The following is a 15,666-nucleotide window of genomic DNA, read 5'->3' on the forward strand; positions in this document are numbered from 1 at the left end:
ATTCTGGATATTAACTTTCTGTGTCCTAATTAGTAAATGAAAGCCGCCAGGGGGTCCCTGCCCTTAACCCCTGTATCCTGGGAGCGCTTTCTGTCCGTCTGTTTAATCTCCTGCTTTTTGTCACTAATGGGGTTAAAGATAAAAGCTGCTCGTCATTTGATTCCCAGAACGGCAGAGCATCGCGCCAAAGTCCCGGTTATCTAGGATAAACTGGCCCTCGGCATATGGCGCTACGCTGCGCCGCTGTCTCCATATAGCGTTATACCGTTTAGTAATCTCACCTCTGCAAAGGTCTCTTTTTATATTTAATGAAGGGATCGCTACGCTCTCGCCCCCGAGTGCACTGCGCTCTAATCCTTTTTTACTGAGCTCCATAAACAAACAATCAACAAAAGCCGATTAACCAATGAAGATGAGCCACGAAGCAGTTGACCCCGGAAGGTTTAGAGGGACCCTAATATCTCATGGTCATACACCAGGGGTACCCCGAAACCAAAGACCCTCCAAACGCCGGATAAACGCAAAATGAGAAGAAGTCGATCGCTAAAAGTGGAATCCACATTCGATTCTAAACACGGGTGGAATGAAATGCTTTATTAAAGGCAGCCAGGAAGCAAAAGGTTAACCCGCCGGGCAAGAGGATGAGCGCCCCGAGCTTTGAATAATCACAAGATTCCTGGGGAGGAATTAGCGAGCGGCCGGCCTCTTCTTTCTGTTTTACGGCCTCTTCTTTGTCTCAGGGAAACTACATGCAAATCAGCGGCTGTCGGGCCAAGAAAGAAAATCCCTTTATATTTGTTCGCTGGATTAGCTAATTCAGGGGCAGGAAGAGCCCCTCGTGTCTCATGCAGATGCATTAAGCGAGCAAAATGTTTCACAAACACAAATTTATGAGACGTGCGAAGACGTCAAAAGACTTGTTTCCTAAGGAAAGTAACAAAAGAGGCAAAAAGTTTGGCAAGACTAGGAGGCAGATTTTATTAGTAATAATTAGACTTGGGCACCAGGGGGCTCTTCGTGTTCGTCTTCGTGCTCGTCTTCGGCCAAAAAAAAACCTTTGTATTCCACGAATATTCGCCTGGTCCTGTCTTCTCTTCGGGCGAATATTCGCGGACATTCTTCGTGTTCGGGTTTTCTTCGTTTTCCCCGGTTAAGGGGTTAAAACGGGGTTAAAGCCGCTCTGGCGCCAGGAGTTTAAATGTCCGTATGAGCAACTCTATTGGTCGTCAGCAGGGGGCTCGTCTGCCATTGGTTGATGGCAGACGAGCCCCCTGCTGGCGAACAATAGGGTCGCTCGTTCAGACTGTTAAACTCCTGGTGCCGTAATTGTCCGGCAGATCCCGCTGGTCTCCCTGTTCTATCAGTTAATAAATGATAGAACAGGGAGACCAGTGGGATGTGCCGGGTAAGTTGTAGCATTGGGATTTTAAACGTCTGTACGAGCGACTCGTATTGGTCGCTCGTACAGACTTTTAGGGTCCTGGTGCTGTAACTTACCCGGCACATCCCACTGGTCTCCCTGTTCTATCAGTTAAATGTCCCTATGAGCGACCAATAAAGTCGTTCCTACGGACATTTAACTGATAGAACAGGGAGACCAGTGGGATGTGCCGGGTAAGTTGCAGCATTGGGGTTTTAAAAGTCTGCACGAGCCACTCTGTTGGTCGCTCGTGCAGACTTTTAAAACCCCAATGCTGCAACTTACCCGGCACATCCCACTGGTCTCCCTCCCTGTTCAATTAATTAAATGTCCATACGAGCGAACAATAAAGTCGCTCGTACGGACATTTAACTAATTGAACAGGGAGGGAGGCCAGTGGCATCGGCAGGGTAAGTTGCAGCATTGAGGTTTTAAAACCCCAATGCTGCAACTTGCCCTGCAGATGCCACTGGTCTTTAACTAATTGAACAGGGAGGGAGACCAGTGGCATCTGCAGGGTAAGTTGCAGCATTGGGGTTTTAAAACCCCAATGCTGCAACTTACCCGGCACATCCCACTGGTCTCCCTCCCTGTCTAATTAATTAAATGTCCGTACGAGCGAACAGGCATCTGCAGGGTAAGTTGCAGCATTGGGGTTTTAAAACCTCAATGCTGCAACTTACCCGGCAGATCCCACTGGTCTCCCTCCCTGTTCAATTAGTTAGGGGTTAACTTTATTTTTTAAAGAGTTAAGGGACCGTGCAAGTGAGCCTATTGGTCGCTTGCACGGCCCTTTAACCTATGGATTTCCGCTCCCGTTAACCCCTTTGATGCTGTGTTAGATAACGCAGCATCGGAGGGGTTAACGGGAGCGGAAATCCATAGGTTCGCTGGCAGGGGTTACAAAGACCGTGCGAGTGAGCCTATTGGTCACCTGCAGGGTCTTCCTCTGGCATCAACCAATTGGTTGATGCCAGAGGAGGTCCCTGTAGGCGACCAATAAGCTCATTCGCACTGCCCTGTAACCCATGACGGCGAACCTGCGGATTTCCACTTCCGGGAACTGCCGCGAAGACAAGTTAAGTTAGAAGAGGGGGGGAGAATGGTAGACGAAGACGAAGACAATCACGAACATCTTCATGGTGTGTGTCTTCGTCTTCGCCTACGTTATACTGCCGCCGTCTTCTCTTCGGTGTGTCTTCGGAACGAACACGAAAACGCACTCTTCGTGTTCGTTTCCATGTTCGCCTGAAGACGAATGCACAAGTCTAGTAATAATACGTAAAGTTTCAAATGTGTAGCTGCCGTGTAGTAAGAGGACAGGCAGGTCAATTCACCTAAAGGGTTAAATCAACGTTACAGAGATAACACAGTTTTGATACAGAACTGAGTTTCTGTTGAGTTGGATGGGGAGAGCCTCCCGCTGAGTTGATATGGAGACCGTCCTGCTGAGTTGATATGGAGAGTTGGAGATCCTCCTGTTTAGTTGATATGGAAAATTGGAGACCCTCCTGTTGAGTTGGATGTGGAGAGCCTTCTGTTTAGTTGGATATGGAGAGCCTCCTGTTGAGTTGGATATGGAGAGCCTCCTGTTGAGTTGATATGGAGAGCCTCCTGTTGAGTTGGATATGGAGAGCCTTCTGTTGAGTTGGATATGGAGAGCCTCCTGTTGAGTTGGACAGGGAGAGCCTCCTGTTGAGTTGGACAGGGAGAGCCTCCTGTTGAGTTGGACAGGGAGAGCCTTCTGTTTAGTTGGATATGGAGAGCCTCCTGTTGAGTTGATATGGAGAGCCTCCTGTTGAGTTGGATATGGAGAGCCTTCGGTTGAGTTGGATATGGAGAGCCTCCTGTTGAGTTGATATGGAGAGCCTCCTGTTGAGTTGGATATGGAGAGCCTTCTGTTGAGTTGGATATGGAGAGCCTCCTGTTGTTAACAAGTTGCTACCAAATCCTCAGAGAACGAGCAACATCACGAGTACTACAAGGTAAGTAAAGGAATGCGCAAGGACCGAGGTGGAGTCAGCGGTGAAATTACTTTCTGCACAGTGCTCCTTGTTCTCATCAATACAAGCTGCGTACGCCATTACAAACGGAATATAATTTTGCTCATGTACACTGTGAAAGAGATGCGCCATTGGGCCCTTGGCAAAGATGGCCACGTCCTCGCCACCATGGGTTTCTGATTCCAGTGGCACTGCTGACTGGGCACGATAATCGGGACCAGCTTTTGGGGAAATAAACAAATCATGAGTAGAAATAAAAATACACCAAAGACGCCTCCCTGGGAACTTCCAGTCTCCGGCTCTCTGGAGCTCTCCCTCTACGGGAAGCCGGATTACATAGGTAGGTGGGACTCATCTCATCAGTGGGAGGCTGGCATTGTGGGTGGGTGTGGCCAATAACACCACTGGCGGGTCTGCTACCTTGAAGGCGGGGCTAGCTCCAACCGCCTTATATTTGTTCAGGGTGGGAGGAGGAAGTGTACAAGGGGCGGGCAATGGGGCGTCTCTAACCACTGCTTCCATGTCCTGGAGCTTTCAGGCCGTGATCCAGAGAAGCAGCTATTCAGGCCAAACTCAGAGAGTTCCCAGATATGCAAGTAAATCCCAATAAAAGCAAGTTATTAAAGGCCTAATTGCCTCAATAGGGAGCCCTCCTTTAGTACACTGGGTTGGGCCCATTCCATACTGGAAATCCTCCTGGAGAACCTGGTTACTGGGGGCTTTTTCACTTACTAGTATCCACTCCTGAGATATTTTCCCGTGAGCCTCCCGCCAGTTTGAACCCTGGTCCATTTCCGTACAAGATGGCGGTGTACGGTTTTCCATCAACGTCACTTAATGCAGCAGCCAGACCTAAAAGCAGAGATAGTAAAATTAATGTCTTCTCCCAGATACCCCGGGATGGGCCTGTGTGTCCCACATTGTCCTGCGAAGAATATACCGAGTAATATTTAAACCAGCCGTGCAGTAATGATACCCCGGAGAGGACGCTACGGGTTATTCCTGTATTTTGAAGCCTCCACGCACTCGCACTTCTCTGTAATTCGGTGTTCATTTAGCGCCCCACTGTGGACCTGAACAGTACTTGGTACCATTAACGGGAGGTATTGTTAACAGGTCCAGCAGCTGTAAAATATTCTGATTTGGGGTACCTACCTAATACATGGTTCCCTCGAGGGGGGTATCCGCCAAGGGTAAAGACATGGGAGTGGTCGGCGGTCACCACGGTCAGGGTGTCCTCCTCTGAGGTCAGATCTCCTGCCACCTCGATGGCCCTGTCCATCTCCACAGCCTCGTGCAGTGATAGGCTGGCCTTACCCGCATGGTGGGCGTGGTCTATCCTTCCCCCTGGATTTCCGACAAAATGACACGTTTGAGGATCTGGGGTATTTGGAGGCAATATACCGCATGAAAAATGGGTTTAGAGCTGTTCTTTGTAGAGGATCACAGGAATGATGAGGGGGTTATTGCCCTTCTAGAGGAAAGCTGGGTGATGAATGAATTTTGCTGCACTCGGGGTATATATCTATATACAGTGTGTATGTATATGTTTATGCCTCAAAGATGTGTCTTAGGCTTTATTTTCCCTATCATGGGGTAGTTCCTAGGGTATTAATGCCCTCTAATCTGCACCTTCCACCAGCAGGAAAAACCCCTGCGGGTTCCGCTGCAGGATCTGGATGGCGTGATGCACCATCTCGGACAGCGAGGGGTCCGTGGAGTTCCTTCTCTCCAGCTCGTAGCGCAGGTCGCCGGGTTCGAAGAGACCTAAAAAACCCAAACGGATTAATACCAGGGCACAAAATTCTACATAACAACCCCCCCGGGGGCAACAAGATCCGTAAAGAGTCAGAAGGTTGGAGCAACTTTCCATGGGCTTTTGTTTGTGTCTTTAAGGAGGTGCAGATTGTGATTCCTGACAGACCCTGCGGAACGCGCTGTAAAAAGAGATACATCCCCCAGGTTTTACACAGGTTGGACTTTAAGGCTGGTTCGGGGTGCTGGGAGTTATTATTATCTTTTATTTATATAGCGTTTTAGTTAAACACATGCTGGAGAGCTGCCAGTGGCTCACACCCAACTAAAGGGTGTGAAATGTGGGTGCGATGATTGTTTAAATATATACACGGAAACTACTAATCCGAGCGCGAGATGAAGCAGCAGGTGAGAAAACTCTGCTTTACACAAAGGGTAGTAGACACCGGGAAAGTACTTCCAGTGGACAAGGTTGACCAGTCGGCTCTTTTAACGGTGTATCACACTCAAAGTGATGTGACTCCTGATGTGATAATCCCTGAAAAGACGGGTCCTGTCACACTGACCCAATAAGCCTTTTCAGCGAAACGCGTTGGTTTTTGACGCTCCGGAATAAAACTACTTTAGTGCTAGAGGGGGAGCGCTTTACTAAATTTAGACTTTTGTGTCTCTTTAACGTATTTTTTTCGCATCAGGGTCGATAGACACTCACCCAGCAGATAATCCACATTGTTGGGGTCCAGATTTATCAGCTGACTGCGGGTCCAGACGTAGCGTGACACCTGGGGCAGATACGGTACAGTGAGCGTGTGGCCTGTGGCTTGTGCTGGGGTAGAAGCTGGGGTAGAAGCTGACGCAGAACCTGCTGAACAAACCATGGGTTGTCCAACTGAGGACTCTTAGGGCTGCTATACGGGCCCCTGTCTACCAGAGAACCCGTTGAAATAATCAACTCAGAATTACAGGGTAATTGCAGAATGGGCTCCATACACCAACTGCCCCTATCATGAGAGGCAGGCTGTCTGGGAAAACTTTAAGACCCCCCCTAATACAAATACCCCGTGGCACCTTGTTTGGGTCTTTTTTCTCTTCCCACGCTTTGACTAGATTCTGTCCATCAAGCCTTGTACCGTTGGACCTGGGATCATCCGGGAACTCTACATCAGGGGTCCCCCACGGGAACATGTATTTCCTCCCCCCTCCAAGGATCACCTGGGGGTCAGAAAGTAAATACTGAATGGCAGTTAGAGGGCCAACAAGTATGTTAAAGACCCAGCCATAGGATCCTTCTAGCATTCACCCAGCAGCTATACTTATATCAAGCCTCTAAAAATCAAGTGTTTTTTTCAGTGAAAGGCCCCCAGAGAGCCCCCATGCAAGGCAGCAGTCAGGGGCCCGGCGGGAACTTAGAAATGCCCACAAAGAAGACAGACATCCCAGGTCCCTGGAGCCCTGTAACACCAGCCCCATGCCCCCTCGGAGGCTGGTGCGTCTCACCGCAGATTGTGATTGGCTGTAGTTAGCCCACCTCAATGTCGGGTACATTTTCCACCAGTTGCCAGGCGATGTCCTTGCAGCCCTCAGCAATGGCCTCCGGTGGCATGTCGCTGTCTGAGTACCAGTCTCTGTCTGCGCTGTGTGCGTAGGCAGCAGCCGGAGTAGCATGGGTCACGCGTGTTGTGGTCACCACCCCAACCGATTTCCCTAAGGACACACATAGGGGCTTATTCACTAAACAATGAGCTGTAGGTGAAAGAATAATCCCACTTGGACTCCTCACTCGGCAGAGCTGGGGCACCAAGGGGGTGTAAAGTCTACTTTTATTTATATACAAAGGAGGGGACAGGCAGCTCCGTACCGCCTAAGACCCCATGGCGGGAGCGAGCACCGGATGTGGAGTTAGCGTCTTAGGAAATACCTATTGAGTAAGAGTTTTCCACCATTGCTATTCATGGCCACGTCCAACACCCCAACACAGAATGATTCCACGCACACCCTGGTGTGTCGGGTTAGTGGGGTGGGTAGGGCAGAAATAACTGTTACACCTGTCCAAATGTCAGCCCTGGGGAGATTCCCCGGTTTGCTGAGGACTTGCCTGGCGGTTCCCCGCTGGTGGTCTTTGCTGTCTCACCTGCATCCTTTGCCCATCTGAGGATGGATCGGACCTCGTTCCCTTTGGATGACCTGCAGTTTCCGAGCTCCGTGGCTGCGCTGACCCCCAGGGTTCCTTTATTGGTTTTTACCCCACACAGGAACGCGGTGGCAGTACCGGCACTGTCTGGCACCTGAGCGTCCGTGTTATATGTCTGTCATGAGGCCAGCAGAGACATGTTAGGGTTTTCACGGCCGGGGGAAGGCAATAGTTAGGGTTAACACTGCCAGGGACCCTGTAAAAGCTAAGAAGGGTAAACAGGATCCAGACTCTACTACCTACAGCCCCTGGTACAGACAAACGCTTCTTAAATGCCCCTGCACCCCAGGCCAACGATCTCTTTTTCCACAAACCAATTATTTATAGTCTCTCAGCCAATAAATAACTATAATTCAAATAATCCAGAATTTGAGATCACCCGCTGGGTGACCCGGTGATCACCGTTTCAGCAGGATTTGTGTCACTGATTACAGGGCTGTGGGAAATTTAACCCAATGAGTGGAGGAGGAATAACCCCCCCGGGCTCAGCTCCCACAAATTGATCCTCCTGCCCCATAGGCGTACAGACAGATTATGCTGGGAATCTGGTCCAGTGGAGGCAATTAAGGTAAAACCCGCACCCCGCGGCCCGGTACACACAGGAGGAGGCAGGGCACGCCATGCAGCTCCACAGCTACCCCGTCTTACTTTGGACAGGGCCACGAATGGGAATTTTTCCATTTCCAGCTGGGTTTCCTCCCCGCTCTGTCCGGCCAGCTGTCCCTTCAGTATTCTGGCCGCCGTGACAGTGGAAACCCCCATTCCTGCAAAAAAGAATGACGGGTGAGCATGGACCCCAGAAACACCCACAGCTTGGTGTTGGCCCCTGACATCTCTGTGCAGGCCCTGCACGGGGAGCCATGCTGTGCTAATGACATAGAATATCACGGTCCGTATCAGCAATTCCTTCACTAATTCCTCCTAACCACTTAAACTGCAATGAAATGGGATTAACCACCTGATTTAATGCGGCTTTTATATTTAGCAGTGGCCCCTGTCACAGGGCCCCAGCTCTTAACGCCCTCTGGTAGCTCCGCCTCTGAGGAAATCTGATGCTTACAAAGGAATTGCAGGAATTAGAATATTTTACAGCTTCAAGTAAATGGGTTTTGGGTGAATTGAGCAAATATTTGAGCATTCTTTAGAATGTAAATACGTCTGTCACATTTTCACTTTGTGGTTTTGCTTCCTTCTTCCTTCTTTGTCTCGGAAAGTAATTGCCAAGAATCTGCTGAATCTGGTTTCTAACAGCCGGAGAGTTCATGGAAAAGGTAGAACAAAAGTCATCATATTTAAACCCCGGGCCGGTTTCACTGTCCATGTGATAAAAGGATGCTGATTTTGGGTGTGATTTACACGCCTGGTTCCTGAGCGCAGTCACAGCAGTCTCTTGGCACCTGATGAGTCTAAAGTTCCTGCTAAACGGGACAGTTTGGTGCTTCTGTCAGGAGTCATGGATTATTAAACCATCACACCCGACCAATCCTTCTTCAATCAAACCCCACTGGATTGCGCAATGTCCTACAGCACAGAGCTAACCTTTCACAGAAGTCACGTCTCATACATGCACCTAACATGTTTACATGTGCCTCACGTAACAGAAGTCAGTGTGATGTCTGGGTGACCAATACAAACTCCCGCTCATCAACACAACCTCCAACAAACCAACATGACCTCCCAATTATCAACAAAACATTCTAACTCACCAACATGACCTCCCAACACAACCTCTAACTCACCAACATGACTTCCCAATCATCAATACAACCTCCAATAAACCAACATGACCCCCCAATCACCAATACAAACTTCCACTTACCAACACAACCTCCAACAAATCAGCATAACTTCCCAATACAACCTCCAACATGACCTCTTAATTATCAACACAACATCCTACTCACCAACACAACCCCAACTCACCAACATGACCTCCCAATCATCAACACAACATCCTACTCACCAACATGGAGCTCCACTCAACAACACAACCTCACACTTACCTCTCAATGACCAACACAACCTCTCATTTACCAAACCAACCACCAGTGGGTGGCACTCTACTCACCAACATGACCTCCCAATCACAAACAAAACCTCCAGCATGACCTCCCAATCACAACACAACCTCCAACTCACCAAAATGACCTCCCAATCATCAACACAACCTCCAAAAAACCAACATGACCTTCTCATCATCAACACAACCTCCCACTCACCAACATAATCTCCCAATCACCAACACAACCTCCTACTCACCATGGTGCCCCACTCACCAACACAACCTCACACTTACCAACATGACCTCTCAATGACCAACATAACCTCTCACTCACCAAACCAACCACCAGTGGGTGGCACTCTACTCACCAACACAACCTTACACTCACCAACATAACCTCTTAATCACCAACATAACCTCTTAATCACCAACAAAACCTCCAACATGACCTCCCAATCACCAACACAACCTTCCAAAAACCAGCACAACATCCTAACCACCAACATGACCTCTAATTCACTGACACCTACCGTCTCCGAGGAATATAATCAGGTTTTTTGCTGTCTTTGTGTTTAGTTTTTGGAGTTTTAAAGACTGGTGTAGGGTCCGCTGGGCCTGGTCTCTCCAGTACTGAGGGTCCTTCTCTCGATCTGAAATCCAAGCAAAGGCGGAATCACGAAGGATTAGATCTCAGAGATGCCACAGAGACCCTCAATGTGCAAGTTCACGGTTGCTGCACATATAACTTGTATCGCTGAGTTTATGTGGGAAGAAACAAAACATTTCTGAAGGCACTTTAAGAAAGTAAGAGATGAGGCTGGTTAATCTGGTACATATCCCTACCTGGGAATGAGGACGATGAGGACATCTCCACCATGGCCAGAAGTATTAACAAGGAGAGCAGCATTCTGCTAGTGCACAGCGCCCCCAGGTAACAGGTGTGCTTAGCAGTGAGCAGTGTCCCCCGGTCACAGGTGTGCGGAGCAGTGTCCCCCTGTCACAGGTGTGCGGAGCAGTGTCCCCCAGTCACAGGTGTGCGGAGCAGTGTCCCCCGGTCACAGGTGTGCGGAGCAGTGAGCAGTGTCCCCAGGTAACAGGTGTGCGGAGCAGTGTGCAGTGCCCCCGGGTCACAGGTGTGCGGAGCAGTGAGCAGTGTCCCCAGGTAACAGGTGTGCGGAGCAGTGTGCAGTGCCCCCGGGTCACAGGTGTGCGGAGCAGTGTCCCCCGGTCACAGGTGTGCTGTGCCCCCGGCTCACAGGTGTGTGGAGCAGTGTCCCCAGGTCACGGGTGTGCAGAGCAGTGTCCCCCGGTCACAGGTGTGCGGAGCAGTGTGCTGTGCCCCCGGGTCACAGGTGTGTGGAGCAGTGTCCCCCGGTCACAGAGGTGTGCGGAGCAGTGTCCCCCGGTCACAGGTGTGCGGAGCAGTGTGCAGTGCCCCCGGGTCAGAGGTGTGCGGAGCAAGTTGTGTGTCTGTTCTCTTGGATGTCACTGCTGCCACTGCTGGCACGGGGTGGATTCACGGGGCAGGGTACTTGTCTATTAGCTTTAAAGTCTTCCTTACTTTGCAACAACACGCCCCGGGCCAGCTGTATAGGGCAACGATCCAGCAACCATGAATCTTCCAGCTTTGTCACCTACCGACTGCTTATACTCTCGTCATCCCACGGGCTGGTGCTCCCAGCTGTACTGCCTTGAAGATGTTTTTCACCACCCAAAGATTTTTTCCATTGGTGTTTTAATTGTTTTGTCGCGTCCAGCTGAGTTAGTCGTGAGGCACCAGTTATCCCGTGTCTGGATCCGCCTCTGCTCCATCTATGAAGCCCCTTGTAGTGAGAATTTGACAGGTCAGACAGCTCTTACTTAAAGGCAGCATGTAAATCCCTGCATTAACAGGCTGTTTGCTTGCCCACCCTGTACGTTGTGAAATATATAAAGCGACCAACCCCCGGGCATCACTTTATGTGTCCGTCACCCTGCAGAGCACATACTCACTGGGAAAAAACACATCCAGTCTGGAAAAGAAAAGGTTACAATAAATGACATTTTATTTGTTTTGTTTTAAAATGTTTATTTTACTCATTCATTCAACTCCTTCATTCAGCGCGTCGGGCAGGAAGTAAGAGAGAGCAGAGCGCCATCTTGTGGAGAAAATATGAACTGTTGGTCGGCTTTGCTGAGACTTGAAGTGCAGCCTATATCCGTCTTTATTGCGTCTTATCAGTCATTCTTGAGGTCCTGGAGCTACGGCAGAGGTGGGGTATTCTGGAATAACAGCCTCTGGGGTCCCAGAGCTACAGCTTCTAGATTTTGCTGTAGAGTTTATGGAGCTAAAGTGTATCTATGGGGTTCTCTAGAGTTACAGCTTCTGGAGTTAAAGTGTATCTATGGGGTTCTGGATTTCTATCTATGGGGTTCTGGATTTGTCTCCGCGCTCGTATGAGCGGAGTGCGCATGCTCATCTCTTTCTGATTGGCCGTTCATTCCATGTATCATTAGGGTTGCAGGGAACTGACAGACATTTTAACCTCTAGAAACCAATAAGAAGGTTCGTTTTCCTGGTGGAGGTGAAGCCAGACGGTAGACGCCTCTATAAGATTCTGCTTTCCCCGAGACGTTGAACCCAATTCCACGTATCTGGGCTCGGGGCAAATAAACGGGGAAATTGGGCTTTTTTCTCTTATCTGCCATTTCTGATCCTAAAGCCTGGCTTTTGGATCCATTCGCTGCATTATAACACTTGCCCCAGCTGCAAATGAAAATGAGAGGATAATTACGGCCTCCCCATTCTCTGCTTTATTACACGATTCCTCTGTCTGACGGCGGGCGGCTGCGTCGTCGGTTATCGCTGACAGCTGGCCCCGTCCCTTCGCCATCCGAGCCAAAAACGTATCAAAAGGAATCAATTTGCTGGCGGATGCAGAAGCTTCTTGAAATTAAACTCTTTGTCAGGATTTGGAAAATTCAAATAAGAAAAATAAGTCTGATGAGTAAAGTCGTTAGCAGAAATTAGACGTGGAACAAGGAGGGCCGCGAGAGCCGCGTGTCTGCCCCCCACGTGGGATGTTCTGGAGCATTAAATAACAGTCATTGTCTGGTTTTATTTTGCAAGATGGGGAACAAAACGATCCCCAACGGTGCGGTGAAAAGGGTGCAAATTCTGCCCCACCAGAGGGCACAGGGTGGGTTTAACTGCCTCCCATATTAGTCTCTAATTGAGAAATGCGTTGGTGGGGGTGGACATTTTTCTGGTTAAATGACATGATTCTGGGGATTTCTGGTGAAGAGAAAAGATGTGAAAGCCACAAACATCTCGTTTCTCAGAGTTCCAGGAAGGTCAGGAAGAAAATGTGTCTGGTGCACATTCGTGGCTCAAAGCCGTACGAGCGAAGGATGTAGCGGCTGCAAGAAACGTGCAGAGATTTAACATGTCCTGCGGGCGCGTTTCTTAATCAGAGGCTTGCCTGCATATGGGTATTCTGGAGAAAAAACAAAATACTGTCTGCGCTTCTCACCCTAATAAAGTTGGCAACAAATATATAAACATAATATAAATGAGAGGTTTTGGTTATATGAATTGGCCAAAGCATAATTAAGCTCACCCGCCACGTCAAGGCGCACTCTCAATAGGGTGAGAACCTACTCTCACCTCCTACATAGTGGGCACACAAAGCAGTTTATACGGCTACCAAAACCTTATTAATGTGTTGGGGAGGTGCAATTAAAACTCCTCCCCATTAACCCCTGGACAGCAAGCTGCAACCAGACTGATGAGCCAACAACCTCAAATATGTGCAAACAGGGAAAAGAAAAAATGTCGGTGCGCTAAGCTAGTTTCAGGCTCAAATAATACAAATATGTAATACGAGGCCTACCAAACAGTGTGAGCCGCTGCAAATACAGTGTGTTGGCTGTACAATTTTTTCTTTTCCCTGTATTCTGTAGGAGGACTTCATTTGCATATGGCTACTCGCTATGAGGACTTCATTTGCATATGGCTACTCTCTATGAGGACTTCATTTGCATATGGCTACTCTCTAGGAGGGCTTCATTTGCATAAGGCTACTCTGTAGGGGGACTTCATTTGCATATGGCTACTCTACAGGAGGACTTCATTTGCATATGGGTATTCTCTAGGAGGACTTCATTTGCATATGGCTACTCTCTAGGAGGACTTCGTTTGCATAGAGTACTTCATTTGCATATGAGGCCACAATGAGCTGGTCCAGGATTTTCTGTGTTTCAGTTTTACAGAAAATGTTTCTTTTGCTCTCCTTTCTTGCTCTTATTTGTTCGCCGACCCATGAACGCAAGAAGATCAGTGATTGTTCCGCTCCGGTTCTTGCGCATGAGCTCGACAGACCCGTCCTGTCTCCGGCTAATTACTTATTTTTTTCAATTAGTCCAAAGGTGACACTTTTTGCCAGTTTGGCTCCTATTTTCTTGCAATCACCATAGCAACCGGCAGAAAGGTTCAATCATAACACTGCACCAGAATTTATAGCGAAGCCCCATTTTTTTAAGTTATCTTGTGGAATTTTGTGCTGTGAGTGATATGATTTGCTGGCCGTATCCTCACCTCTGTGGCCGACATCTAACCCCCGGGATGACTCACCTCCCCCACGTGTTAGGACTGGCCCCCCGGGAGCGGGCACACAGCTCCTTCCCACCCACAGCACTTACTTTCAGCCTCCATTGCACTCGGCACATGACAGCTTAATGGCGCGTATGAAATGATCCGCATTCAGCCGCTGACAGACGGAGCTCACGATTCCAGGAAACCGCCAGTCATCGCAACCAAACCCCCCCAAAAGAAATCTCTACCCCGGGGGGGCCATACTTAACCCTATCCATGCGCGACCGCGAAGCGCGTGAAAACGTGTTCATCCGACGCGGAATCTGTGAAAATCGGGAGACGGCGGGCTGCGTTTTGGTGCTAAAGAGCTCAATTATCACCAATTGAGTAAATTACTCGGGTAATTAGCTAACGAGTCAACAAGCGAGAGGCTGCTTGAGTGCAGCGGGGGGGGGGGGGGGCGCTAGTGCTGCGGAACCAGCCGTGCGTCAGAGGACGATTAGACAATATTCCGAGACCATTATCTGCGGGAGAGGAGATTACGTGTGACGTATAGCGGGGGTGGGGGGGGTAAATGCGGATAATAACCCCTATGCTGACAGCCATATTAACCCACGAGAGATGCACAGAGGGTGGGGGGTAAATGTGGAAAATAGCCCCCATACTGACATTAACCCAAGAGAGATTTTTTAACATAAAACGGGATACGCTGGATCTTCACCCAAAGCTGATGCTTCATCCTCTCCGCAGCCCCATCACTGGCTCCAGTGAAGACCCCCCATGACATGGAGGATGAGTCTCTGAAGGGCATCCTGGATCCTCGCATCCATAGGTTTGATTCCCCCGTCCAAGCAGGGTAATTGGGAGGACTTCATTTGCATATATCTACTCTCTAGGAGGACTTCATTTGCATATAGGTATTCTGTAGGAGGACTTCATTTGCATATGGCTACTCTCTCGGAGGACTTCATTTGCATATAGGTATTCTGTAGGAGGACTTCATTTGCATATGGCTACTCTCTAGGAGGACTTCATTTGCATATAGGTATTCTGTAGGAGGACTTCATTTGCATATGGCTACTTTCTAGGAGGACCGTGTAACCCTGACCTGCAGAGCTTACACTTCCTCCCAGTGCATTTCTCGCGGGTTCAGCTCAGAACTCGTCAGAATTCGCTCTCCTTTTAAAGCCGAATCACTTGCCAAATAATTCACACAGAGGGAGGCAGTTACTGCGCATGGATCACGGTCAGCGCAGAGAAACGTCGGGGAAACCATCCCGAGGTCTAATCAGAAGTCCCACGTTTTGCGATGTTTCACCTTCAGAATAGTCCTTCACTGGGTGAGGGTAGCGGTGGCCTCCAACCTGCCCCCCAGACGGGGTAACTTCTTCCCCTCTGTTACAGAATAAAATGACTGGGTGATTATTATGCGGGAAACGAGAGGCAGCTGCGCATACATTGCGCTTGCCGGATGGGCTCATATGTGTCTGATGGGTCTCGATATATTTGGGATCTGCGCATGCGCTGAGACGGCTGCATTCTGGGTGTCGGGGCAGGGTTCCTTTCTGAGGTCATGGCAGAGCCGGGCTCCCTGCACGTTAATGGGGGGTGGATGGTCTCACAATATGCGGCTGAGAGCCCCCGGCGATCGCTGTCTGCATCAGCTGCTCTCACCATGTAGAGGCTGAGCTGGAAATAGGACAGAGAGCTGCAGTACTTACT

At 49.3% G+C, this 15,666-nt stretch overlaps 1 protein-coding gene across 1 annotated transcript; it reads right to left on the minus strand.

Annotated features, from left to right (window-relative positions):
• Window positions 1–3,372: 3,372 nt before the first annotated feature.
• Window positions 3,373–10,022, minus strand: LOC149284162 (alkaline phosphatase, tissue-nonspecific isozyme-like). The gene is made up of 10 exons (XM_089497103.1): window positions 9,902–10,022; window positions 8,018–8,133; window positions 7,310–7,484; window positions 6,707–6,882; window positions 6,247–6,390; window positions 5,891–5,960; window positions 5,056–5,190; window positions 4,579–4,770; window positions 4,156–4,275; window positions 3,373–3,644 (listed from the first exon to the last, which is right to left on the minus strand). The coding sequence occupies exons 2-10, from the start codon at window positions 8,129–8,131 to the stop codon at window positions 3,373–3,375; spliced, it is 1,398 nt and encodes a 465-aa protein (XP_089353229.1). The 5' UTR covers window positions 8,132–8,133; window positions 9,902–10,022.
• Between the last annotated feature and the right edge of the window lie 5,644 nt (window positions 10,023–15,666).

This window comes from Sceloporus occidentalis, unplaced genomic scaffold (assembly GCF_023333645.1).
Source record: "Sceloporus occidentalis isolate IW3139 unplaced genomic scaffold, rSceOcc1.0.p SCAF_98, whole genome shotgun sequence".
In the NCBI taxonomy this organism is placed as follows: Eukaryota; Metazoa; Chordata; class Lepidosauria; order Squamata; family Phrynosomatidae; genus Sceloporus; species Sceloporus occidentalis.